The sequence below is a fragment of the Arvicanthis niloticus genome, chromosome 21, assembly GCF_011762505.2.
Source record: "Arvicanthis niloticus isolate mArvNil1 chromosome 21, mArvNil1.pat.X, whole genome shotgun sequence".
In the NCBI taxonomy this organism is placed as follows: domain Eukaryota; kingdom Metazoa; phylum Chordata; class Mammalia; order Rodentia; family Muridae; genus Arvicanthis; species Arvicanthis niloticus.
This window is the reverse complement of record NC_047678.1, coordinates 28,581,098-28,608,097: the sequence shown is the minus strand read 5'-3', so window position 1 is coordinate 28,608,097 and position 27,000 is coordinate 28,581,098. Positions and strand designations below refer to the sequence as shown.

General features: G+C 42.7%; 1 protein-coding gene and 1 pseudogene across 1 annotated transcript; both read left to right on the top strand.

Annotated features, from left to right (window-relative positions):
* The first annotated feature begins 399 nt into the window (after positions 1–399).
* On the top strand, positions 400–518 carry LOC117693911 (small nucleolar RNA SNORA70; annotated as a pseudogene).
* Positions 519–2,393: 1,875 nt separating this feature from the next.
* Iho1 (interactor of HORMAD1 1) lies at positions 2,394–26,466 on the top strand. The gene is made up of 7 exons (XM_034525000.2): positions 2,394–2,526; positions 10,835–11,009; positions 15,218–15,381; positions 18,048–18,096; positions 18,427–18,514; positions 23,250–23,353; positions 24,205–26,466. Exons 1-7 carry the CDS (start codon positions 2,471–2,473, stop codon positions 25,297–25,299), a joined length of 1,731 nt encoding a protein of 576 aa, XP_034380891.1. The 5' UTR covers positions 2,394–2,470; the 3' UTR covers positions 25,300–26,466.
* The last annotated feature ends 534 nt before the right edge of the window (positions 26,467–27,000 follow it).

The following is a 27,000-nucleotide window of genomic DNA, read 5'->3' as shown; positions in this document are numbered from 1 at the left end:
ACGAGCCTTTAATGCTAGCACTCAGGAGGCAGAGGCAGGTGGCTCTCTGGAGTTCAAGGCCAGACTGATCTACGGAGTAAGTTTCATGACAGCCAGGGCTACATAGAGAAACCCTGTCTTTTTTTTTGTTTGTTTGTTTTTGTTTTTGTTTTTTGTTTTTCAAGACAGGGTTTCTCTGTATAGCCCTGGCTGTCCTGGAACTCACTCTGTAGACCAGGCTGGCCTCAAACTCAGAAATCTGCCTCTGTCTGCCTCCCAAGTGCTGGGATCAAAGGCGTGCACCACCACCGCCTGGCCGAGAAACCCTGTCTTAAAAAACAACAACAACCCAAAGCTAACTAGTGAGATAATGACATAATGATAGCCATACAGACCTATACAGTCAGAGTTCAGAAATACCTGTAGTCTATTAAGCTGACTAGGTTCCTTTCTTTATGGGGGTCTGGTGTACAAAGTTTGCATACGTAAACAGCTTATGCAGCTTATGCGAGTTGCCTTGGGGGACCTTGGAGACAGTGTTTTGGTAGATTTATGTCTCTGATTTCAATGTTGTCCCCAGTCATGATTCTGAGAGGTTATATGGTGTGCCTCCAAAAAGTTCTAGGGCATAGTAATCAGGGCTTACCCTGGTCAGATCATCATGTCCTGCACCAAGCTATAAATAAGGAACATTTGACTAAGGATCTGTATAGCACCAAGTTCACGGTTCCTTGACTAAGTTCCACATTTCAAAGAAGTGGGGCTTTGTCAAGTTTAATGCAAATGAGTCTGAAGATGTGTTAACTGAGAAGCAGCTGTGTGGTCAAGTATATCTCCAGTGGGTCCCCTGGTCTAGCCAAAGGCCCCGCACTCCTGAGCACCTCCACTGTATTATCCTATATCCACCAAACCATGCTCAGTGATCTCACATCCAGTCTGGAAACAAAAACAAACAAAAAAGAGTCCAGAAATACAGAGTGTATGATGGGCCAGAGGGAGGAGCCACTCTGAGCCCAGGGCCACCTTCTCTTCACACGCATTCTTCCTTTATTCATCTAGCTCTAGCCAGAGCCCTTCTTGTGGCTCTGCCTTTCTTCTTTCCTGCTTTCTTTAATAAAGATGAGTTGATAAATGAATCGAGAACCCTGCGCCTGAAAGTTTCAAGTGTGTGCATTTAAAGTGTCATTTACCTTGATGAATAGGCATATTGGAATGAACTGTCTGGTCATTAGTCCATGTCTGGTAGAATCATCAAGGAGAAAGCTTTGGCTGGTAAGATTTGATTCTCTGGAAAGTTAAAAGTTCATTCAGTTAATAGGAGACAAGTAAAACTACAAAAGACTAGCTCAGGCTGAGGACATTAGCCCTTGTGGTCCTTAGACATAGTTAAGAGAGCAGTAAGAATATGCCCTCCCCCTCCCCCATTGGAGACAGCCTGTAGATATGTAGTCCATGGCAGCTTTGATTTGTCCTTTTACATCTACTTCTCTAGTGCTGGAATTGTGGGTGTGTACCACTTCAACTGGCACTATCGCAGGTTTTTAAGTAGAAATTCTATTCATCTGTATAGGTGTTCTGCCTGTGTATATGTCCGTATGCCACAAGCATGCTGTGCCCAAGGAGGCCAGAAGAGGGTGTTAGGTCCTGTCTTAGGGTTTTACAGCTGTAAACAGACACCATGACCAAGGTAAAACAGACACCATGACTCTTAGTAAAAGGAAAACATTTAATCGGGGCTGGCTTACAGGTTCACAGGTTCAGTCCATTATCATCAAGATGGGAACATGGCACAGTCCAGGCAGGCATGGTGCAGGAGGAACTGAGAGTTCTACATCTTCATCTGTAGGCTGCTAGGAGAAGACTGGCTTCCAGGCAGCTAGGATAGGGTCTTAAAGCCCACACCCACAATGACACACTTCCTCCAGCAAGGCCACACCCACTCCAATAAGGCCACACCTCCTAATAGTGCCACTCCTTGGGCCAAGCATATTCAAACCTCCACAGGTCCTTTTGTATGAAGTTAAAGATGGTTGGGAGCTTCAAGCCATGTGGGTGCTAGGAATCAAATGTAGGTCCTCTGGAAAAGCAGCCAGTGCTCTTCACTGCTGAACCATCTCTCCAGCTCCCCCACCCCATCACAGGTTTGTATAATGTACTCTGGCTGGCCTGGAACTCACTCCAGACAAGGCTGGCTTCAAATTCACGGAGCTCTCTATATATGAAACTTCTGTTGGCCATTGAATTCAGCCCAGTCTTCCTGCTTCCAGCTCCTAAAGTTAAGATTGCAGGTGTATAGTTGCCACATCTGGCTCATCGTGCAGTTTGGTAGCAGAAAATGGTCCATTTCTGGCACATTAAGTGTGGAGTTTTTCACCAGATTGAATCAGAACAAAACTGTTGGAATATTTCTACATGTAATATTACATTTAAAAATGTTGTACTGTAGTAATCTTCTGAGATTTCTCTGTTCTCTCTCTTAGCAGCACAGAGAATGAATTTTAATGTCTGGAATGTCAGAGAGATGCTCACTATTCCCCCGGGCTCTGGGTAAGTCTCCTGGTTATGTTCTTGGATATTTGAGTTCTGTGATTTTATTGATTTGTGTAGGAAGTCTTCTTCCTGTAGCTGGAGTAGCTATTGGATAGCGCTAGAGGTAGCCTCCTCCTTCTCCTGTCACTGCTATTCCTTTCTATGTGTGTCTTTTTCCTCCCATCCTCCCACTTTTTTTTTTTTTTTTTTTTTTTTTGGTTTTTCGAAACAGGGTTTCTCTGTGTAGTCCTGGCTGTCCTGGAACTCACTCTGTAGACCAGGCTGGCATTTAACTCAAAGATCCTCCTGCCTCTGCCTCCCCAGTACTGGAACCCAATACTACACCTAGCCACCACCGCCCCACCCCCTTGATTTTTTTCCTTTTTTTGTTTTTTTGGGGTTTTTTTTGTTGTTGGTTTTTTGTTTTTTGTTTTTTTTTTTTGAGACAGGGTTTCTCTGTATAGCCCCTGGCTGTCCTGGAACTCACTCTGTAGACCAGGCTGGTCTCGAACTCAGAAATCTGCCTGCCTCTGCCTCCCAAAGTGCTGGGATCAAAGGCGTGCGCCACCACTGCCCGGCCCCACTTATTTTCTGATTGGAAAAATGATGTCAGTTTGGGAGAGATAGCTGAGGGTAAAGTGCTTGCCTGTCAAGTGTGAAGACTTGAGTTTGAATCCCTAAGCCCACATAAAAAGTTGGACACAGTCCATGATATCTACTGAGAGGAGACAGGAGATAGATAGAGGCAGGAAGAGGCTCTAGAAATTCCCAGACCAGCCAGCTGGGCCTGTGTGGCAGGGTTCCAATGAGAGATCGCATATGAGTGCATGTGTACATACACACACCCACACACCCCTTCACCCATATGAACATGCATTTGAACAACATGCATTTGTGGGTGTCCCCACAGACAGCCACAGATAATATCAATGTAACTCTGTATATCAACTCTGTTTACAACATTCAATCTTGGGATGGCTCCTTAAGAATCAGATATAGGGGCTGGTGAGATGGCTCAGCGGTTAAGAGCACTTCCAGAGGTCATGAGTTCAAATCCCAGCAACCCCACGGTGGCTTACAACCATCTGTAATGAGATCTGATGCCCCTTTTATGTGGTGTCTGAACACAGTGTACTTACATATAATAAATAAATAAAAACCTTTGGGCCAGAGCAAGCGGGAACTAGAGCCCCAAATCATGAAACACACCTGAGGTAGGTAACTTCAGGCAATTTCTATTTTGGAATAGAAAGAAATAAAATCAGTTCAGTGTTCAGATGTTTGTTTGTATAATGTAATTTGTAGCTGCCATGAAGATAAGAGCCTTTCCAGCTACTGCCAAAATCCATTAAGATACTGCGATGTGGTATCTACTGTCCACTGAGGTGGACTAATGTCCACCAGCCTGCAGTAAACCTGCCATTTCTAAGTTGCTGGGAATGGCTGAAAGGAGATATACAGGTTTTTTTTTTTTTTTATGCCTTCATTATTGGATAGTTTCTTTCTTTCCTAACACTCTCTCAAAGTAACTTGCCAATTAGAGACAGAGAGACAGAGACAAAGAAGAAAAAAAAAAGAAAAAAAAAAAAAAACAACAATCTAGGGGCTGAAGTGATGGATTTGAGAGGCCAAATAGATTGGGTTCAGACTTCATCTTAGAGAACCTGACCTAAGGTTGAACTCGAGTTAACTAAAAACTGGCATGTAGCAGCAGTTTCCAGGTTATTCCCTAACAAATTTGCACCTCCAGGTTACAACCCTGCACCTGACACTTCACTTCCTAACAACCATCAATCAGGAGGAAAACAGAAGTTTAAGTTTATGGTTTGGCTCCCAGCACCAGCCAATTATGTTAAAGGCCATAATGGCCCCCCAATCAGATGTGTACCAGGCTAGATACCCGCTTCTGGACTCTATAAATGCCTGGCCGAAACTGGGCTTGGGGCCCCTCCTGTTCTCCTGCATCATGTGGCCCAAGCTGGAGCTTGAATAAAGAGACCCTCATGCGATTGCATCAGAGTCTACTCCTTAGTGCTCTTTTGGGGTTAATGCTTCCTGGCACAACAGCTCCAGTTAAGAGCTCTTACTTTTTTGCAGAGGACTCTGGTTTATTTCCCAGTACCCACATGATGGTTTGCAACCATCTGTAACTCCAGTTTCAAGCCACTGATAGTATACATACATAATACATGCAAGCAAAGCATTCATACACATAAAATTAAGTAAATATATTTTTTAAACCTACTCTTTTTTTTTTTTCTCAAAAGGGCTTATGGCTGTTAGGTATGATGGCCCACACCTTTAATCTCAGTACTCCCAAGGCACAGGCAGGCAGATCTCTGTGAGTTCGAGGCCAACTTGGTCTACAGATCTAGTTTCAGGACAGTTAGGACAGAGAAACCCTGTCTCAAAGACAAAACAAAAGGACATGTTGTTCATACAGAGCAGAGAAAACTCACTTTGTTTTCGTCCGATGTTGCTGTAAGGTATGATTCTCCATGAGTTACGCAGCTCACAGAGCTGGGCTTTGTCCTCATCTCTTCTTCCCAGTGTTACTAATTATTGTGTTTATCCTAAGAGAAAAGGGAAAACACTATTTTGAATAATGATTATGCAGCTGTATTGTAATTTATTATGTACAGCTCAACTTTAGCTAACCTCAGAAAATGATTCCATCAATAAAATAATTGCCCATTCCTATGCTGAACTGTTTCTTTTTGTTTTAATATTAAGTTTGTCCATATCAATATATAAACAAATTTTGTATTGATAATATGATTCCTTTGGCTTAAAATATTTAATTATATGCTATTTAATTTAAGTATTTGGCAAAGGTGTGATTTATTTGTACACTTTCTGTTTTTGTTTTGGTCGTTTTGAGACAGGTTTTGGTAGCCCTGGCTGTCCTTGAACTCACTGGGTAGAACAGGCTATCCTTGAACTGACACAGATGCTTGCCTCCTAAGTGCTGGGATTAAATGCTTATGCCACCTCCACATGGCTCACTTATGTGTTTTAGATAAAGGTATGTTTCCTCAGGTTCTACAGTAGTATTAAATAATGTAAATTGTGGATCAAGTAAGATGGCTTGCTGTGTGGATCTGGTGATCTGAGTTTGATCTCTAGAACCCATGTGGAAGGAAAGAACTGACCGCCAACAGCTGTCCTCTGACCTCCACATGTGTATCCTGGCATACACGCATACACATAAAATCATCACCATCATCATCATCATGGTGCAGTCTTTAATCCCAGCACTTGGGAGGCAGAGGCAAGTGAATCTCTGTGAGTTTGAGCCCAGTCTTGTTTATATAACAAGCTCCAAGACAGCGCTACATAGAGAGACCCTATCTCAAAAAACCATAATAATATTCTTTTAAACAATATTTTAAAATTAAAAAGCATATGCCACTACCCCCAGCTCATAGTAATATTGTAATGTCGACCTCTTCCAAATAAAGACCTGGAGTCCAAAGCTGGAGGTGAAGCTCACAGTTAGAGCTGCACAGGCAGGGCTCAGATCATCAGAGCTTAAGAAACAAAACTTGGAAGTGCAGTTGCTTACAGATTTTTACTGCTAAATCTGCCTGGTCTTCTGAGTGCTACTCCAGGAGGCATAGCTCTTGCTTTTCCTCCTTTCTGTCTTTTAAGATATCAGACACAGTCTTTAGCATGGTTGTCCTAACACTCTGGACATTTCTACTTTTTCTCTTAACCACTTCCTTATATTCATTTCTACAGCTACTTGTAGACATCCATTGCTGACCTGAACTCAGCAAGCATGACTCTGTGTCTTTCTTTTTTCCATTTCCCTCCTGGCAGTTATTGGTATTTACAGCTTGCCTGGCCTGTTGTTTTCCCTTCAAACTCTTGAGAGAATGATCCTCATTCTGAAAAAAAAAATTCTGTCAGCCTACCTGAAAAAGATTTCGCCATTTATTTATTATGTATATATGTATGCATCTGGTTATGAAAGATAGAAAAATCATAAGTTGATCCCCTAAACCCTACTCTTAAAAGCAAAGACATAAAAACCTGTAAGTCAAACACTGTGTTGCCTCAGTTCCAGGAAATTAGCTGACCATTTGAACAGATGGCCCTAACTAAACAAACCTTAAGATTCATGGTGTCAGGATGCTATGGGCCCGAGATTAGCTTGGCCGGGCTTTGAACTAACAGCCCTGAGACAGTTGGTGCCAGGATGCTAAAAGTTTGAGATAAGCCTGACCCCCCTTGAACTGGAGCTCATGATATATAGTGTGAAATTAGTTCGAAATAGCCAATTATAAAGTGACACACCATCCATCTTAGGAATTTGAGATCAAATGTATCGATGACCTAGTGACCTGTTCCCCCTCCTTCCCCCTTCCCTAACTCCACTCTCAGCCTTCCCCCTTCCCTAACTCCACCCCCACCTGGTTTGTAGATTCACCCTTAAAAGCTGTAAACTTCTTTTGTTCTTGTGCTGAATTCCGCTGCCCCTGCGCGGGCTTGAAGGAAAGACAGCCCTGGCTAGCCAGTAAACCTCTTGCGATTTGCATCAAGTTGTGTTTCTCGTGAGTGATTTGGGGTGCGTCTGCAGTTCTCCACGGATCGGTGAGGTCCTTTTCATTTGGGTTTTACATTTATGTGCGTGCATGTGTGCCATATCTCCAGTCCCCAAGTGGGCCACTTTTGTGTTGCCTTTGTAGTGGGTTCTATCCACTTTGTTCAAGTGTGATTGTACCATCAACATCTACTTTAACTCTTCAGATGCGATGCATGTTTTGGTTTTGGTTTTGGTTTTGATACAGGCTCGCACACTGCATTCTAGACCGTCCTGGAACTTCCCTTTGCCTTCTAATTTGTTTTGAACCTTCCTCCTCAGCCTCCTGAATGCTAGCATTCGTATTCAGGCTTTAAGCACTGGCGAGTATTTCCACCAAAAACAAGTTAGAAGTTCACAGCTTCCAGCTGGGAAGCAAGAAAAAACAAACAGACACTAACAGGATAAAAGAGCAGCATCTGCTTCAAAAACAACTTTTGGCCAGATCTAAATTGTTCATAATCTCCACTGTATGGTTTGTTATGAAACAGGATCACACTATGACCCCAGGCTGTCCTAAAACTTCATGTAGATTAGGCTAGTCTTGAGGTCACATAGGTCCACCTGCCCCTGCCTCTCAAGTGCTGGAACTAAAGGCATGTGCCACCACACCTGGCCATAATCTCCATTATATATGGGCCTGAATTAGCCTCACTCATCTGTTTAGCTTCCCATACCCAAATGCCATAGGCAGTGTGTGAACAATGTGTCTTCACAATTCTGGAGGGAGAAAGGGTTGCATGGGGTGTCAATATGGTTGGTTTCTAGTGCAATGTATCTTCCTTTCAGGCCAGTTCCTTCTTTCTGTTTTCACACAGTTGCCTAGGGTTGGAGATGGGGGTGAAATGTTGAGCCTTTGTCTAGTTCTCTGGTGGGTTTTTTTGTTTGGTTGGTTTTTTTGTTTTGTTTTCAAGACAAGGTTTCTCTGGGTAGCTGGCTGTCCTGGAACTCCCTTTGTGGACCAAGCTGGCCTTGAACTCACAGAGATCCCCCTGTCTCAGCCTTCTGAGTGCTGGGATTAAAGGCAAGCATCCAGGCTAAAGCCACACCCACCTCAGGCTCTTGTGTTTGTATTGTTATGGCTCCTTCTCCCTCCAGTCCTGTTGCCATCATTCACTTTCCAAATGATCTGTTGTAAACATGTATTTATATAGGTTTAAAAATTCACGGGACTGGAGAGATGGCTGAGTGGTTAAGAGCACCGACTGCTCTTCCAGAGGTCATGACTTCAATTTGCAGCAACCACATGGTGACTCACAACCATCTGTAATGGTGCCCGATGCCGTCTTCTGGTGTGTCAGCAACAGGATTCTCATATACATTAAATAAATAAATATTTAAAAAATTCACAAAATGATAGATATGTAATAGAGTTCACTTTAAATGAAGTTCTACTTTTTAGTGTGTGTGTGTGTGTGTGTGTGTGTGTGTGTGTGTGTGTATTATGGACACATGTGCTAGGCTATCTGCATAGCGTTCAGAGGAGCTAGTTCTTTTCCACCTTCATGAGTTTCAGCTTGTCAGGCTTATGTGGCAAGTGCTGAGCCATCTTGCCCTAACAGGTTTTTTCTTGTACTCAAAATTATTTTTGAAATCCATCCATGTTTTTTTTACATAAATCCAGCTTATTGCTTCCAATTACTGCATCAGCAAAATGAATGCAGTCTGTAGTTTGTCTTTTTTCTTTATGATGAACTTATTTATTTCTTATGATAGAGAATGTCAAGCTGGGTGATGGTAGTGCATGCTTTTGATCTCAGCACTCGGGAGGCAGAGGCCAGTGTAGATATGGATTTATCAAAACCTGCTTTTAATAAGGGTTCTTAAATCCTTTAACCTCCCTTCTATCCCATCACCCACCAGAGGTAGTGGAAAAGAAAGGTTATTAGGATACCAGGAATGTTGACCTGTTTAGAAATAGTTCTTTGGAGAAAATCTAATCTGAGTTATGAGGCTATCAGCAGTTAAGTTCACATGAATCAGCAGCAGAGGGTCAATCCACTTGCAAACATCATTCATTCGTCAGTGAGGACAGGTTGATCCCGAAGAAACCATGAGGCTCTGCTGTATGCTGTAGTAGTGGTTCCTTGGAGTGATTTCAGTCTTCAGTTGTCAGGATACCAGCAGGCCACTTCAGTAGTGTCAGAATCAACAGTGGTGGCACAACCCAGCAGAAACAGCCAGGCCTCCGAGGAATCAGCAGGGGTCAGCAGGAGTGACCAGGACCAGCAGAGATGCCAAGACAAGTTTTTTGCTGAGTCTTTCTCAGCCAAGTGAAGATCAGTGAAGATGAAGACAAGACCAATGAAGTGTTGCAAAGCTAGCTATGCAAGCCTGCCATCATGGTCCCGAGAGTCCTATTTCTACTCCCTCCATACATGTCCTTCCTTCCCGTGGGTCCTGCCTCAGCAAACACCACGTGAGTCTGTATCAGCTGACATATCCAGAAACTTCACTTCACTCTGCCAATCGGCCAGAGCCCGAGGAAGCAGCAAGAAGGCTCCAGAATACCACCAGAAGTTTTTTGGTGCATTTCCTTCTATGAAATCATGACCGGAAAGGAATGGCAAGGCCTACCAATACCATCCAGCGTCATCCATTTTCCGTTTATTTATCATATTTATATTCCTTCTTAACGCCATGCATCCTTTCATGTGTTTGCTTTAGCAAAACATCCTTTCACCTGTGTGCCCCAGCAAAACATCATTTGACATACCTGACTTTCCACAGAAGCCAGAAGTTTCTACTTCAGGCCAGTGGACCTCTGAGTTCTAGGCCAGCTTGGTCTACAGAGTGAGTTCCAGGACAACCAGGGCTACATAGAGAAACCCTGTCTCAAAAAACTAAACCAAAGAAGCAAACAAAAAGAGACTGTCTCTTAATCCCTAAAGTTTTATAAACTTAGGTCTAAAATGGTGTTTGTTGAGGCCTGCTCCTTTTAACATAACTGTAGCCATTTTGTATTCAGTGTCCATTTACTCATAAGGTGAAATTAAGTTCAGGTTCTCAGAATCTACTTCCCAGAAGTAATTATCCACAGCTAACACTGAAGAATGAATAAGCCAAAAGTTATGGTTGAATCACTTATGTTCTTTTATCTCAATATTCTGAAATTCCCCTGTTCACCACCTGTCCACCACCTCTCTTACCTTACTCAGACCCAATCAGCTTAAAGGTTGGCTGATAATACTTTGTCTAGTTAGCCAAACATGATGTACTTCACTGCTTGCCTTTAAACTTTTGAGACTGTTTTTTTTTTTTTATAAAAATTCTGCCCTGAGGATAGACTGATGTCACAACTACCAGAGTCCTGAACTTTCAGTATTAAGGTATGCCTTCAATAAACTATTCTTGCTTAACTGAGATCAGCGTTCGTATGGATTGTGTGGCAGTTCCTGAACCCCAACACTGTTATGGCTCAAAATGCTGTAATACAAGGAATAGTGGTGTCAATCCTTTCTGTTTGAATTTATATTTGCTTGTTCTCCAGTTGTCAATCAAAGTGTGGGTGGGGGCTTCATCATTTCCTTGTTCTTTATATGTCATAAAGGCAGTGAATAGAGCATGTTGATTTAGAGATTAAAACAAACATGGCAGAGCTACATAACAGAGAGCCTATCTCAAGACAACAACAAAACAAACATGTGTTCTCACCACAATATTCTGAAGTAGTAGCAGTGAGTTATGGTTTAATTTCTTCAGGATGCTTATTTACATAATGTTTTTCTTGCTTTGTTTCAGGATCACTAAACCATCTAACTGGAGTAGTAATCAGACCGACAGTTCTTCTCTCAGTGATTCCCAGTTCCTCTTTGGATCTCAGTTCTGTCCTGAAAATTCAGAGTCTCTGTTACCATCCTTGGAAGCTGGTGCTTATTTAAGACAGCCAAAACAGACACAACAGAATTCTCAGGATGTGAGTCTCATTTCCAGCTAGTTAAAAGTTTCCTTTTGAGATAGAATCTCGATATGTAGGCAAGTCTGGACTCTCCATCTCTGTTTTCAGCCTCCTGGTTGTTGGAATTATAGGTTTAGGCCACCATCACTAGCTCTGATCTCCAAATTTCTCTGTACATAATTCATAGTTATTATGGAGGTAAGCTTAAAAAAGAATTATTCTATTGGAATATGAATATACTTTAGAATTATGAAGATTACTATTCTAGATGGGTTAGTACTTGATTGATGACATTTTGTTTTGTTTTGTTTTTGTTTTTGAGTCAAGGTCTCACTTTGTAGCCCTGGCTTTCCTTAGAACGCCTTATATAGACCAGGCTGGCTTTGAATTTAGAAATCTGACTGCCTGTTCCTAAGTATTGGGAGTAAAAGGATGCACTACCATGCCTAGCTGATTCATGACTTATTAATTAACCTAAAGGTCTGAAATATATATTTAAAAAACCATATATATATATATATATATATATATATATATATATATAGTTTCTTTTATTGCCAGAACAACATAAAATAGTGTCAATCCCTTGAGCATTACTAGGGAGAGGTGAATATGCATATTTCTTCATGATTGTGAAAATTCCTAAGAAGCAATAGCTTTTGTAAGATGGATTTGTTTGTTTGTTTTTCTTAGACAAAGTCTCTCTCTGTAGCCTGGCTGACATGGAACTCACTATGTAGAACCAGGCTGGCTTCACACTCACAGAGATCCATCTGCGTCTGCCTTGAGAACTCTGGGGTTCAAGGTGTGCACCATCATACTTGCTGCTTCTGTAAGAGTAGGGATAGAGGAGGTTAGAATAATGGCTCCGTGGGACAAGTGCTCTCTGTATAAACTTGAAGACCTGAGTTTGAATCCTAGAACTCACATAAAGCCAAGCATGATGGTACATATCTAATTCTAGAGCTCATACAAGGGGATGGGAGGGTGAGACAGAAAACCAGCAGGCCAGCTATCCTGTCCTATACAGTAGTGAGCACAAAAAAATCACTCTTCCTCAAACAAACTGGAAGAGCTCGACAACACCTGACTTCTACACATGGCATACACATGCCTACACTTATGAACACAGACATACACATATAAATATATTTATATTTATTTATAAATCCATAAATAAATAAATAAATAAATAAAAATAAGCCCTTTGACTTAAATAAAGGGACACATTTTAGGTTTTCAGTGCATTTGATGGAATCCAGGGCCTAGCAGGGGAAATGTTCTACCCGTAAGCTATAGACTAGCTCCCTTAATTTTTAAATTTATTCTTGGGGTTGGAGAGATGGCTCAGTGGTTAACAGTACTGGCTGTTCTTCCAGAGGACCCAGGTTCAATTTTCAGCAACCACATGGCATTTCATATCTGTAACTCCAGTTCCAGAGGATCTGACATAGACATACATGCAGGAAAAACATCATAAAAAGTAAAAATTAAAACATTTATTCTTTCACAATTTCATGTATGTATAATGCACTTTGATTCCCCATTATCTTCTCTTATGTGCTTTTTCTTCCCTCTGAACACCTTCCTCCCAACAGGTTTCCCACTGTTTTTCTGTATTGTTTTATGGCCATTATAATTACTTTTCATTTTATCTTTGCTTGTGAGACAAAGAGTCATGTTGCCCTGGCTGGCCTCAAAGGCACTGAATAGCCAAATTAATGTGTAGCCAGAGATGATCACGGACTTCTTAATTATTAGTAATATTGCATTATTGCTTTCCTGGTTATTATTTGTGTCTTTGGACACAGAGGACACCTTGGTAGAGATGGTTTTGTCCTTCTACCGTGTGGGTTCCAGGGATAGCGCAGGTCGGCAGGTTTGGGCAAGCATCTTTACTGGCTGCGCCATCTCCTGGGTATGACTTTGAATTCCTGAACCTCCTGGACTTACAGGATTACATTATCACTTTGTTATCTTTTTACAAAAACTAATTACATTTATTTATTTGTGAGGGTTGAGCACCACTGTCTTAGTCGGTGTTCTATTGCTGTGAAAAGACAGTATGACCAAGGCAACTCTCATGAGAGAAAGCATTTAACTGGGGGCTTAAGGTTTCAGAGGTTTAGCTGGTAATCATCAAGGCAGGGAGAAGGCAGGATGTAGGTTGGTGTTGGAGGAATAACTGAGAGCTACACCCTAATTTGTAGGTAGAGAGAGACTTTTGAGTTTGGTAAGGGCTTCTGAAACCCCAAAGCTTACCCTCAGCTACACACTTACTCCAACTAGGCCAGGCTTCCTAATCTTCTAATCCTTTCAGCACTACTTCCCAGTGACAAAGCATTCAATTCATAGGAACCTATGGGGTCATTCTTATTCAAACCATCATAAGCCCTGGAGTCTGAACAACTTGTGGAAATTAGGTTTCTCCCAGTTCCCAGGAAACAAACTCAGGCAGTCAGGCTTGGGAGCAGGATCCCTTACCTAAATCATCTCACCATCCCATAAAAAAGGGATGATAGCCTGAGCAATTGATGCACACCTTTAATCCCAGCACCTGGGAAACAGAGGCAGGTGGATCTCTGTGAGTTCAAGTCAGCCTGGTCTACAAATCAAGTTCTAGGAAATCCAGGGCTGTTACACAGATTAACCCTGTCTAGGAAAACAAAACAAAACAAAACAAACAAACAAATATAAAAGGATCCTTTAAAATAAAATTAAAAATTATGTTAATTAGCATACAGAGTTTTAGGTGTCATGGCATTATTAAGCAGAATTTGTTTTTGTTGATTTTACCTCCTGTTCCCCTCCTCCATCCTCTAGCCTCCCCGTCCCCTGCTCTGCGCTCCTCAGACATCTGGTCACATCTCTGTCCTACTCCACTCCTTCCATAGTCTTTCTTCCTTCAAGCTCCTGTTTCCTTACTTGGTAGGCGGTAGCCTTGTTCACATCCACAGATACATAGAAGCAAGCATTAAACACTGGGATCTGGCTGGGAGGGTGCTGGTACACATTAATCTCAGCACTGGGGAAGCAGAGGCAGGTGGATCTCTGTGAGTTCCAGGCCAGTCGGCTCTACAGAGCAAGTTCCAGGACAACCAGGATGATACAAAGAAGCCCTGTCTCAAACTCCTGCCAAAACAAACAAACAAAAAAACCCAAACAAACAAAACCAAACCTCTGATCTACATGTCAAAGAGAATAAGAGATATTTGTCTTTTTGAGTTGGAATTTTGTTGTTGCTGTTTTGCATTTTTTGTATTTTAATTCAATTTAATTAATTTATTTTTGAGTCGAGTGTTTGGTTGGTTTTTGAGACCAAGTTTTTGTTTGTTTGTTGTTTTGTTTTGTTTTTGAGACAGGGTTTCTCTGTGTAGCCCTGGCTGTCCTGAAACTCACTCTGTAGACCAGGCTGGCCTCGAACTCAGAAATCCGCCTGCCTCTGCCTCCTAAGTGCTGGGATTAAAGTCGAGCGCCGCCCGGCTGAGACCAAGTTTTACTCTGTAGCCCAGAGTGGCCTAGAACTCACTGTGTAGCCCCAGCTAGTTTAAACTTCAAGACAATGCTCCTGCTTCTACCTCCTGAGTGCTAGGATTCAAGCCATGTATCCCAGTGCTCTTGTACCCTTTCTGGGTTCTAGAGCTACATTTACATTCTATTTAGACTTGCCTGTATCAAATAGGGATGTAATGAATAAGGCTATCTCAGTGCTTTAGGTTAGTAAAGCATTTTTGCGTATAATCTCAAAACCTGATGCTAGTGATATAAAGGAATAGATGCACTTCCTGGATGTTTAGAGCAGGTTTTGCTTAAGAAATGCAGGAAATGGCTCTTCACCACAGCTTGTGCACTGCTTAGGCTGTGTGGAAGTTATCAACAGGTACTGAGTTCAACAGACACTTAAAAATAGCAATTTGAGTTAAATATATTAAAGTGAGACTTTAATACATCCTAAAAGCAGAGAAAATAATTTTCTGTTGTTTCCTATGAGTATATTCAGTTGACTTTGAGTCATTTTAGCTGAAAATTTAATATTTCTGCACTGATAAGGCAGAAACTGTATTAACTTAGAAAGTTGCTTTATTAAAAATATAATTTTCTGGTACACACAAATAATGGGAAAAGCACATGCTTTATTTTCAACCTTATGCTTGGTACTTAAATATGATTCTGCATTGTACAGAGACTAGTATCTGACATTTGGTATTGCTTTTTTTATTTCACAGAATGAACCTAGTATTTTCACAAAATACCAAGCAAAGCCCCAGTTGTTTGGAGGCGATACAAAGGGTGAAGGTTTATTTTCTCTTCCTTTGCCAGTTGGAAAATCAAAAGGACTCTCAAAACAGTTTGAGGATAAAAAACGAAGGGCAACAGACCAATCTGACAGGTAAACACACCGTTTAAGAGGACGAGAAGGCTCATGCTTTCTGAAGGAAACAAAATGTACCATTAATAATCAGATAATTAAATTTCAGTATAATAGCAAGAATTTATGAGAGATGTGCATAGCAAGAAGAAACAGAATCAATATTGCACACACTATTCACATACACATGTGCACACACACATGGGGGGGGTGTTGGTCAATGACAGAGAAAGAGAAACTGATTTATTTTGGAAGTTAGTTGGTCCCATAAATCTTTTGTATGCATGCTAGAGAACCAAGGGCCCACAGATATAATTGAGTCTGAACAGAGGGCCCTAGAAGGAAGGGGAGAGAGCCAGCTCCTTAAGTGTTGAAGTGTGAAGACTCAAGAACTAGGAGCTCCACTGTACAGGGCTGAAGAAGCTGGCTGTCATAACCCACGAGGACAAGCTTCCCTTCCTTTAGCCTCTAGTCAGGTCATCAGTAGATTGCACTTTGATAAAGATTAACTTGGTTTTTTTAAGGGTATCATGTTGCATCCCCACTCCTATATATATCAGCAATAGAGAGAGTGCTTACCTAGAATGCCAGGACCCTAGCTTATTCTCTGTTTCCACAAAATAAACAAATATGAAATGGAAAACAAGGAGGGCAATATTGCAATAAGCTGGATGTTGAGGATGCACAATTGTAATCCCAGCTTTTAGGAGGCAGAGGCAGGAGGGTCATGAGTTTGAGGTCATCTTGGCAACAGTGAGTTCTGCTTACAGATCAGTTTGGGTTACTGATACAAACTGGCTGCACCCTTTGTTTCTTCACTTTGGTTGGGTGTGTATTAGTTTCATTTCTGCTGCTATCTATGATAAAATAACCTGACAAAAGCAACCTGAAGCCAGAGGGTGGTCAGGTACACCTTTAATCCAGCACTCCAGAGGCAGAGGCAGGCAGATCTCTGTTAGTTTGAGGACAGCCTGGTCTACAGAGCGAGTTCCAGGACAGCCAGGACTGTACAGAAAAACTCTATCTCAAAAAATAAATAAAACAAAAACAAAATAAACAACAGCCTGAATAAGGAAGAGTTGTTCATTTAGCTCAAACTGCAGATTATGGTCCATCTCTGTAGAGAAGTGGAGACAGCAGGAACTTGAAGCAACTGATAACAACACGTGTACAGTTTGAGAGAAGTTTGAGAATATACCTGCATGTTCTCCCTTTTTCTACAGTTTAGGATCCACACCTAGGGACTTTTAGGCTTGAATCTTCTCATGTCAATTAATGTAATCATGACAATCACTAAGAAATATACCCACAGATCAACTTAATCTAGAGGATTTCTTACTGAGATTTCGTTCTCAGGTGATTGTACAAGTTGACAGTTGAAATGTGTGTGCCTGTCTATGAAAAGCAGAGCTGGACTTGAGATGTTTCCCTCAAATCAGTTTCTACCTTGTTTGGTTTCCACTTAATTTTTGTTTCAGTGAACTTTGACCTCATGAATTCAGCTTACACTAGCTAACTAGCAAGTTTCAAGGATCTTCTGATTCTGTTTTCCCAGTGCTGGAATTACAGGCATGCATGCCCATGCCTGGCTTTTATGTACATGCTGGGACTCCAAACTCAGGTCCCGTGTTCTTCCAAGGCAAATATTTTATCTACTGAGTTGTCTTTCCACCCACCCTGTGTTGGTTTTTGAAGCAAGGTCTCACTAGGACTTGAGGTTCTCTAATTAGGCTAGTTTAGCTGGCTGTTGAGACTCTGCAATTACAAGAGTATGCCTAGCTGTGGGTGCCTGGTCTAGAACTCAAAACCTTATGTTTATATTGGAGCCATTTCCCTAGTGCTCAAACTCTTGCCTGTTAATTTTTTCTTTTATGGTTTGGTTTGTTTGAGACAGTACCTCACTTAAAATTTGTAGTGATCCCTCTGCCTTAGACTCTCAAGTCCTGGCGTAATAGAAATGCGCCACCAACACCCAGCTAGTAATTACTTCATGCTTTCTTCGGTGTGACTTGTGGATTTTAATGTAACCACTATAATTTTTGTCTCTGAAGTCAAAAACTAGATTTTGTTGAAAATTGCAAAATTCAAGTAATATTATATTGCTTCTGTCTAAATGTTTCCCTTCTAGATTTTATTTCTCGTATCATCTGTAGGGTTAAGTGGAGTCCCAAGTCCACTGTGCCACAGGGCTCGGGAGGCGGGCCGCAGGAAGTTTGACTGTGCTTACCCTGGAGCTGGGTGGGTGCTGCCTATGGGGAGATAAGATGTGTACAATTACCTGTCTCAAACAGTCAGGAAGAAGAGCTGGAAAGCTGCCTCAGCACTAATTGTTCTTGCAGAGGACTCAGGTTTGGTTCCCAGCACCTGTAAGGTGGTTCACAAACATCCTTAACTCCAGTTCCAGGAGAGCCAACAACCTCTCCTGAGCTTCTTGGGCACCTGGCATGCATATGGTACACAGACATACATCAGACAAAACACTTATACATGTGTGATAAATAAATCTTAGAAGGGAAGTAAGGCAACCCAGGAGGGAAGGAAGAGAATGGGGTTCGCATTGGAAAGCAGGTCCTTAGGGTTTGGGATAGACAACCGAGGTTTCTCAGGCAGACTCTCCAACTTACTTATCCGTGGTTTTTCAATAGAGCATAAGGATTTATTCTCTCCCTTTTTCCCCTCAACTCTAGTGAGACGCTGCACAACTTTGTTTCTCATTTTCCAGAAGTCATCCACAAGGTAGGTTCAGCTAAGGTTCAGAGAGTTAGTGTCCTGTAGCGCATTCAGAAGACCGTCATTTTTACTGTTTTATCGTTAAATGACAATTCTCTGCGTCAGTAAGACAACAGGTCGCACTTTCTTTTTTCTTTTCTTTTTTAAAATTTAAGTTTATTTTGTGTGTTGGGGGTTTTGTCTGCATGTATGTCTGCGTCTGTCTGGAGTTGGAGTTACAGACAGTTGTGAGCTGCTACCTTTTGGGTGCTGACCTTATGAAAAGCAGGCAGTGCTCCCAACTTCTGACCAGTTCTCCAGTCACCAAGTTATTTCTTTCTTCATTTTGTTTCTTAGTTGCAGACATCTGTGGAAAAGTCTGAGGAACATCTCAGCTCTAGAGGCCAGTCTATTTTAGATTCTGTGGAGACCATAGCCAAGACCTGTAAGTGTCCCATGGTTTTTGTTCATTTGTATTTTTTAAATTTTTGTCAAGTGTCTCAAGGTTAATGTTAGCAGCAGAGGGCACTGGTGAGCCATGAATGTGAACTTTCTGACCCTTGCCAGGTTTCCAGGGTGATTTCATGTTCACAATAAGAGCTAAGTGCATAAAATTAGGCCTGCATAATGGAGCCCACTGCTATGTGACAACACTTTTTTGGTTTTGTTTCGTTTGTTTTTGTTTTGTTTTGAGACAGAGTATCTCACTACATAGCCCTGGCCAGCTTGGAACTCACCACCAGGCTGGCTACATCTGCTTTCCAGGTGCTGGGATTAAAGGCATGTTTCACCACACCCGGTTTATAAACTTTAGTGCATATTTTTTTATTTTATTTATCTAGAAAAAAGTTTGTGTATGTAGCACTGACTGGCCTGGAACTTGTAAATGACCAGGCTAAAAGTATATATTAGAGACCATCAGGTAGTTCAGACTTTAGAATGTGAACAGGTTCCTAGGATGGAGCTACTGACAGCTGTGCACCACCATGCTGTGTAAGTGCTGGAACCAAACCCAGCTCATCTGGAAGAGTGGAGTTACACCAAGCTCTCACTAGCCCATCCCAACCCTTGGATCCCATGATGGCTTTTCTGAAGTACTGCTCCTCTCTCTCCTCAGCTACTTGCTGTCTCAGGGTAGCTCTGCCAGCCTTCTCACCACATGCCTGATATGAATCAGCAGTCTCTGTTGTCCGCTATGCTCTATGTAGACACACTCCTCCTTAGGAGTTAGAAGTACTCCAGTCAGCTGCTGTTCTTCTCACTGCCTTGGTTTAATGAGAGTTGTTTTGTGATGAGTCAGCCTTAGTCTGGATGTGAGTTATAGAGTGCTGTTTGCAAAAATCCCCTCCTCGGACCCCAACCAATGAAGTGATTTTCTTTTTTTGTTTGTTTGTTTTTGTTTTTGTTTTTGTTTTTGTTTTTGTTTTTGAGACAGGGTTTCTCTGTGTAGTCCTGGCTGTCCTGGAACTCACTGTGTAGACTAGGCTGGCCTCGAACTCAGAAATGCACCTGCCTCTGCCTCCCAAGTGCTGGGATTAAAGGCATGCGCCACCACTGCCCGGCCCAATGAAGTGATTTTCATGTAGATGAATGCCTTTATAAACACTCAACACACTATTCTCCTTAGCTAGACACTTCTCTAAAATTACTATTCTCGAAGAAAATAGATGCTTGTGCATCTGTACTTGTTTGTATTTCTTTGTTTATTTCTTATTTTAAACTAATTCAAGTCAGCTCATTCACATTTACCTTTGTGTCCTCATAAAATACTTTTCATCTGTCTAAAAAGAAGCACTGTATTGTCTATGCACTGACTTCCAACCTGGGCATCACCACACCGGGCAACTGTGCATCTGTTTAGATAGGTTAGAACTGGAACTGTTACCCTCACAAGTAGCAATGCAGAGAGCAGAGGCAAATGAAGGATGCTTCCTTGTATGATGTAATGGAGTGACTCATGTGAGTGCCCCAGTCACACACTCTTTTAGCTTTCCATTGCTTTATAAGTAGTGATGGTGTGTGGGGTCGCAGTGGTGACAACTCACACCTTTAGTCCCAGTCATCCAGAAGCAGATATATCTCTGGGTTTGAGGCCAGCCTGGTCTACAGGGTGAGTTCCAGGACAGCTAGGGCCACACAGAGAGATCCTATCTCAGAAAACAAACAAAACAACAACAAAAAGAAGTGAGGTTTGTTTTGGCTTCTGGAGTATTTAGCGTATGGTTGTTTGTAGGAACAGTGCTTCATGGTGAGGACACCAGTGGAGGTTTGTCTAGCTCATCGCTCTGGAAAGGATTCTGTGTGTTCCATGTATTCCATGTGTGTAAGGAAACATCCCCAATGATCTGCCTTATGTTTACTAGGTCCTATCTCCTTCCTATAAGTACTGCCTCTACCCACTACTGCTTCAGGCAGACAACCAAGTCAGGAGGGTCAGGAGATGAAGGATAGCTTTGGCTGCATGTGAAATTGAAGGCCATCCTGGCCATCTCATTACACAATGAGACCCTGTCTCAACAAAACAAAACCGAATGAAACTTTAAAAAATATATATTTATTTGCTGGGTGGTGGTAGTTCATGCCTTTAATCCTAGCACCCAAAAGGCAGAGGCAGGGGGAATCTCTGAGTTGGAAGCTAGCCTGGTCTACAGAGCTAGTTCCAGGATAGCCAGGACCACACAGAGAAACCCTGTCTTGAAAAAAACAAACAAAACCAAAAGAATTGCCAGGTGCTGGCAGAGCTGGGAGCTGGTAGTAGTAGCAATAGTAACTTTTTAAAATTCTTTTTAAAAAAGACAGGCTAGACTGGAGTTCACCATGGCTTCAAGGCTGGTTTCAAAAGCATGATGATTCTTTTCCTGCACGTTCCTAAGAGCTGGCATTGTAGGTGTGAGCCACCAGTTGGCCTATGTAGTTTAACTATAGAAACAGTGGAGTGTGCTATGTTTACAAGTACCCTCTAAAGATATACACCTCTGTGACCAGCTCTTTTGTAGATTTAAATGCTATCCTTTTGCTGAGTGTGCTGTAGTAACATCTGTAATTGCAGAACTTGGGAGCCAGAGGCAGGATGATTTAGGACAGCCTTAGGAGTTTGAAACCAGACTAGGCTGAAGGGACTCTAGCTAGCTTGGGCATGGCAAACATGGCTCTGGCAGCCCTTGCCCTTCCCCTACTTCTGTTTCTTTGCTAAAAAACCATTAGATTACATTCCTAAAGCTAGCCACCAAGGTCTGTTCCCTTATTTGGCCACTTCCTCCCCCTGAGGCTGATGACCAAGGATCTGCTAAGTGTTGAAAGTCAGTAATCCAAACTCCCCTTTTGGCTGCCCTAATTAACTTGTCCAAGCAAAATTAAACACCTTATCCTAACACAAAGATTCCTCTTTTACCTTTATAAACCACCATTTGCCTGTGTCCTCTCTGTCCAGAAGCAGTCCTTTGTCTGTCCGACTTTGCCTCTCACTTCTGGCTCTTTGTCCTTGTAGTAGAAGCAAATCCCCTTTGTGCTTGATCATGGGGTGTCTTGTGTCAGATGCTGGTTCCTTTATGGGCTACATGAGAACCTGTCTCAAAACAAAAACAAAAACCACCCCCATCAACAGGAACAAAAAAAGCCAGGCACGGTGAGCTTTAACCCCAGCATTCTGCAGGCGAAAGGAGGCAGATATTTGTGAATTCTATGCCAGCCAAAACTATATAGTGAATCTCTGTCTCAAAAAATTAATTAATGGAGGCTGGAGAGATGGCTCAGGGGTTAAGAGCACTGATTGTTCTTCCAGAGGTCCTGAGTTCAATTCCCAGCCATCACATGGTGACTCATGACCATGTATAATGAGATCTGGTGCCCTCTTCTGGGATGCAGGCATACACACACGCAGAACGCTGTATGCATAGTAAATAAATAAATCTCAAACAAATGTCTGATGGTGGTTGGCTCAAATCCTTAATTCGACCACTCAGAAGGCAGAGGCAGGTGGATGTCTGTGAGATTGAGGCCAGCTTGATCTACAGTGAGTTCTAGGACAGCCAGGGCTACACAGAGAAATCCAGTCTCAAAAAACCTAAATACGCCTTTTTTTTTGTTGTTGTTTTTTTGTTTGTTTGTTTTTTCAAGACAGGGTTTCTCTGTGTAGCCTTGGCTGTCCTGGAACTCACTCTGTAGACCAGGCTGGCCTCAAACTCAGAAATCTACCTGCCTCTGCCTACCAAGTGCTGGGATTAAAGGCGTGTGCCACCAGTGCTCAGCTTAAATACGCCTTTAATCCCAGCACTTGGGAGGCAGAAGCAGATCTCTGAGTGTAAGGCCAGCCTGGTCCACAGAGTGAGTTCCAGGCCAAGCAGAGCTACACAAAGAGAAACCTGTCTTGAAAACAAAAAAACAAAACAAAAGTGTGTGTGTGTGTGTGTGTGTGTTAGGGTAAAATGGGGAAGGTGGGGGTAATTTAAGTGGCCTGTACCAAGACATGCTGCTAAGAAATGATGCCAACAACAGATCTAATGTAAAAGGTTTATTGGGGGAAGGGATGCTGTTTAGGAGTGGAGACATGAGGGAGAGATGGAGACAGACAGACAGACAGACAGACAGACAGACAGAGAACAAGACAGAATTTGGGAGAGACAGACAGAGAGGGAACAGGAAAGAGAGAAACAGGGAATGAGAAAGAGATCTGGAGTGGCCTGAGGCTTTTATGCACTAAATCTGCTGCACCTGGCAGCCAAGGTGGGTGACGGTCGGTGTCCTTGGGTGTCAACTGTAAAGCTGTGGCTAGGTCTCTGAGGGCAGACTGGTGGGAATGCCTGGTTGCTAACAACATGTATAAAATTATGTATGCATGTATGTATGCATGTATGTATGTATGTTTGTTCAGTGTTTGGTATGTAGAAAGATGGTCAGTAATTATCGGTGAGTTTGGGGGAAGGCTGTTACTTTATTTTACTGAGACATGGTCTTATCTAGGATTCATAGCATCCTTATGGCTCAACCTTCCAAGGGCAAAGATTGCAGGCCTGTGCTTGTGGAGAGATTATTTGGGCCAAGAGGCCTGAGTCCTGGACATTAGCAGAGAGGATAGGATGCGCCATACTGGGATGCAGCTCCTTCCTTCCCAGTGCTGTGCTCTGAGCAGGTGATGCACAGCATCAGTCCTTAGGAAGATTTTGTCTTTGTTTTGTGTTCAGTTCAAGAGACTTCGAGGGTCCAGCATGACCTGATGGTTGAGGCAATGAAAGACAAAGGCAGTGTGGAGCAGGCCATCCTTGAGATACAGAAGACATGTGCAGCTGTGAGTATGTTTGGTTGGCTTTGTTGTCCAGGCTTGTCCTGAGGTAATGGACTCAAGTGCTCTTGCCCCAGCTCCTGAGGAGTTCAAATACAGATATCTGTCACTGCTTCCACTTGATTTAGGCTTCGTCTCTAAGATCAAGAGAGACATTTAATATGTGAGAGATTTCCATCCAAGATGAGAGCAGAGGATGGTGGTTTTTTTTTTTTTTTTCATTAAATCAGGATATAGCCTACCCCTCAGGGTTCCCTGGCAGGATGTGTACCCAGGCCTTGCCCACAATGTAACAATGTACCTGTGCTTACTCTGTGAGGGACAAGCCTTTGTCCACTGGTTGCTTCTCACATTCTTTTAGTTTTTATATTTTGACACGAGGTCTCTTTCCTGTAGCACAGAGTATTTAGAACTGACGGTGAAGCCCAAGCTAGCCTCAGACCCATGTTAATCCTCTTTTTAATTTATATTTTTAGATTCATTTCTTTTTATATATACAAGTGTTTTGTTTGCATGTGTGTCTCTGTACCATGTATATGTCTGGTTCCCTTAGAGGTCAGAGGAAGGCATCAGATCCCCTCCAGATTGTACTGGAGGTACAAATGGTTGTAAGCCACCATGTGGGTTCCTGGAACTGAATGTGGGCCCTGTGCAAGAGCAGCCAGTGCTTCTGAGCACTGAGGTGTCTGTCCCTCCAGCCCCTCATGGAAATTAGTGCTCCTGATGCAGCCATTTCAGCACTGGGATGAGGGTATGAGCTAGATCCACACATCTGCCCCACCCCCACATCTCCACCTCCACATATGTCCTTATGCTTCATCACGTCCATCCTTCTCCTCTTTCACTTCCTTTCCCAGAGACAAGCAGAATTGATGGAGATGAAATCCACCCTGAAGAACCTTGAAGTTTTAGTTGTCCAGCAGAGTAAGAACTTCCAGCAGCTTTGTGACAACCTGGGCCAGCTCCTTGTGCCTGGTATCCTAGAAGAGCTGAAAAAATTCACCTCTGTGCCTCAGGTGGCTAGGCATCTGAAAGACAGCGCCTCTCAGACCTCACCATCTCTGACCCAGAGCCTCCATTTTACTGGGCAGGAAAAGTATCCCTCTGTAGAGCCAGCTACTTGGCAGGCCCAGGAGTCTCCTGCAGGAAATCCCAGTAGGAGTTCCCAGAGACCTGGGGAGTTTGGTGTCTGTGATGAGGAAGCCTCAGAGAGTGATGTTTTTCAAAAGGCTGCATTGACAACAGGAGAGCCCCATAGAGGCAATGAACATGTGAAGAACAAGACCATGCAGACTTACTGCAAGAACTGGGTTATGACCACCAGAAGCCTCAGTAACTACTTCTCTAGTCTCCCAAGCCAGAAGGCTGCCAGTGACCAGGGTCCAATTGCCCAAGGAGATTCACAGTTGGACTTAAATAAGTCAGAAGCCAGAGTGAAGAATGTCTGTCCTGAATATGAGGCCCAAAGCATTTTGTCTTTTGACTCATTTGAACAGTCAGCAGCTGAACAGAAAGGCAGGACCTGTAGAAAAAGGAGGAGAGGCAAGAAGCAGCAACCCAGGAGAGCAAAGATAGGCAGGCTTCTAGCTAGGGAGCAAGCGCAGACCTCAAGGAAGACCGGTAATTTCATGGCTAGGCATCACTGTCCCCAGTCTCCAGTTTGTAATCCACAGGGGCCCCTCATCTGTTGGCCAACTCTGAGAAGCTCTACAAAGTCAGCCTGCCATATTTTGGGAGGAACAGGAGAGATCAGTAAGACAGCAAGGGCAGCACAAGGGGACCTCCTGCAATCTTCCCAGCACTCCTCCACAGACAGCAGCTCCCAGGGGGACCAGCAGATAAATTGGTTCAGTGACCTCAGCCTTGAAAACCTAGAGCCTCCTCTGTGTAAGAAGGGAGGGAAGAACTTGCTCTGCGATCCGGATTTTGATAGCAGTGATGATAATTTATAACCTGCCAACAATGACTTTAGCTGATGGTTTGTTCTCAGTTAGAATGACAAACTGTAGGACATTGGATTGAGAGCAGCGCACAGCATCTGAAGCTGTCGTATCTAGTCTCAGAGTCAGAGATCTTGGCCGACTGTGGCCAGCAGGGAGAGGGTAGAATCAATACTCTCAGTTAGCAGTTGCTGCTCACAATGGGAAGGTATGGGGAAGGAATGTGTGGAGACAGTGAAGAGAACTCAGGGAGTAGCCTGTGGTAACACATCAGAAAGTGTCTTTGTGTACTTGGTGAAAAGGGCATTGGGGAATATGATTTAGAAGAACTCTCAGAAATGTTTGTGAGCACATAAGTAACTCTCAAAACATCCCCTGCACCTGACTGGTCCTTTCTGAACCTCAGCTTTCTCTTTATCTAGTGCTGTCAGAGAGTTTTGTTTGTTCCATGAGAGGACGTGTTACAGGGTAGGGCACACTATTAGACAAAGTAGCCTTGGCCGGCTTTGAATTTACAATTCTACCTCTGCCCTCAGAATGTTGGTCCCATAAGCATGACTTGATTCTCAGCTGTAAATAAGACTACTTAGGAGGCAGAGGCAGGCGATCTCTGAGTCCAAGACAGCCAGAGCTACACAGAGAAATCTTGTCTCGAAAAACCAAAACAACAACAACACCCCAAAACAACAAGAACAGAGTGTTAAAGCTGCCTATGAACGTGGGATGTGGTGGCTTATGCCAGGATCCAACAGGAAGCTTCCTTCAGCCCTTCCCAGACTGACTTCAGGTGCGTACAGGGTCATCAGAAAGTATCTTTGAGACCAAAGGACCTTGTTCCTGTTGAACAGTTGTAGTATTGGTTATATTTTATTTTTATCTTGTTGATGTTTGGGGTTTTTTTTTACTGTTTTAATTCAAAGTTGAAATCCTGTGAATTTAAATATTTTTCAGTTAGTATTTATGAATGAGCCCTTCTAGAACCATCTGACTGTAAAGTGCCAAAGATGAACACTGTGTTGCTAGTCTCTGCTGTGTAACATGCTCTGTTTCTTCAAAAGTATTTCATTTTGTGTAATGACATCAGAGTCCGTGTGACTCAGTGTCCACTAGTTGGGTGTTTTGATAGAATAAGTGGTAAATGTATCTCTAACAAGACTAAGATAATTACAAATTACACTGTATATCTCTGGCAATCATTGGGGAAGGGTATTGTTTCTAATTTTATTCCTATGGCTTTTTACTTTCTTTCTTTCTTTTTTTTTTTTTTTTTTTTTTATGTTCCTGCCAGACTTGGTGAGCGTGACACCATCCTAAACACGTCCCTGGAACACACAACATTTTTGGCTCTTCAGATGTTCTTAGAGCTGTATGTAGCTACACAGGGGCGGATGTGGTGGGAGGGCTCAGAGAGTCTGCTGTGCTCCGCCCTCTGTTACTCCAGGATGGAAATGAAGTTGAGTACAGCACTTGATTGCCTGACAGTCCTATATCCATTTACGTATTACAGCAAAATGGCCTTTTTAAGTTTTGAGTGTGTATATGTGTGTGAGTGTGTGTGTGTGAGTGTGTATGTATGTGAGTGTGTATGTATGTGTATGAGTATGTGTGTATGAGTGTGTGTGTATGAGTGTGTGTGTGTGTGTGTGTGTGTGTTGGTTCTCTCCTTCCACCCCGTGGGTTCTGAGGACCATTCATCCTCTTGCCCTGTTTTAT

Excerpts from the sequence above, each read along its gene's own strand:
- Iho1 (XM_034525000.2), top strand. The coding sequence starts at position 2,471 with ATGAATTTTAATGTCTGGAATGTCAGAGAGATGCTCACTATTCCCCCG. Across the intron at positions 11,010-15,217 it reads CACAACAGAATTCTCAGGAT|AATGAACCTAGTATTTTCAC; the intron begins GTGAGTCTCATT and ends TTTATTTCACAG. Across the intron at positions 18,515-23,249 it reads GGAGACCATAGCCAAGACCT|TTCAAGAGACTTCGAGGGTC; the intron begins GTAAGTGTCCCA and ends TTTTGTGTTCAG.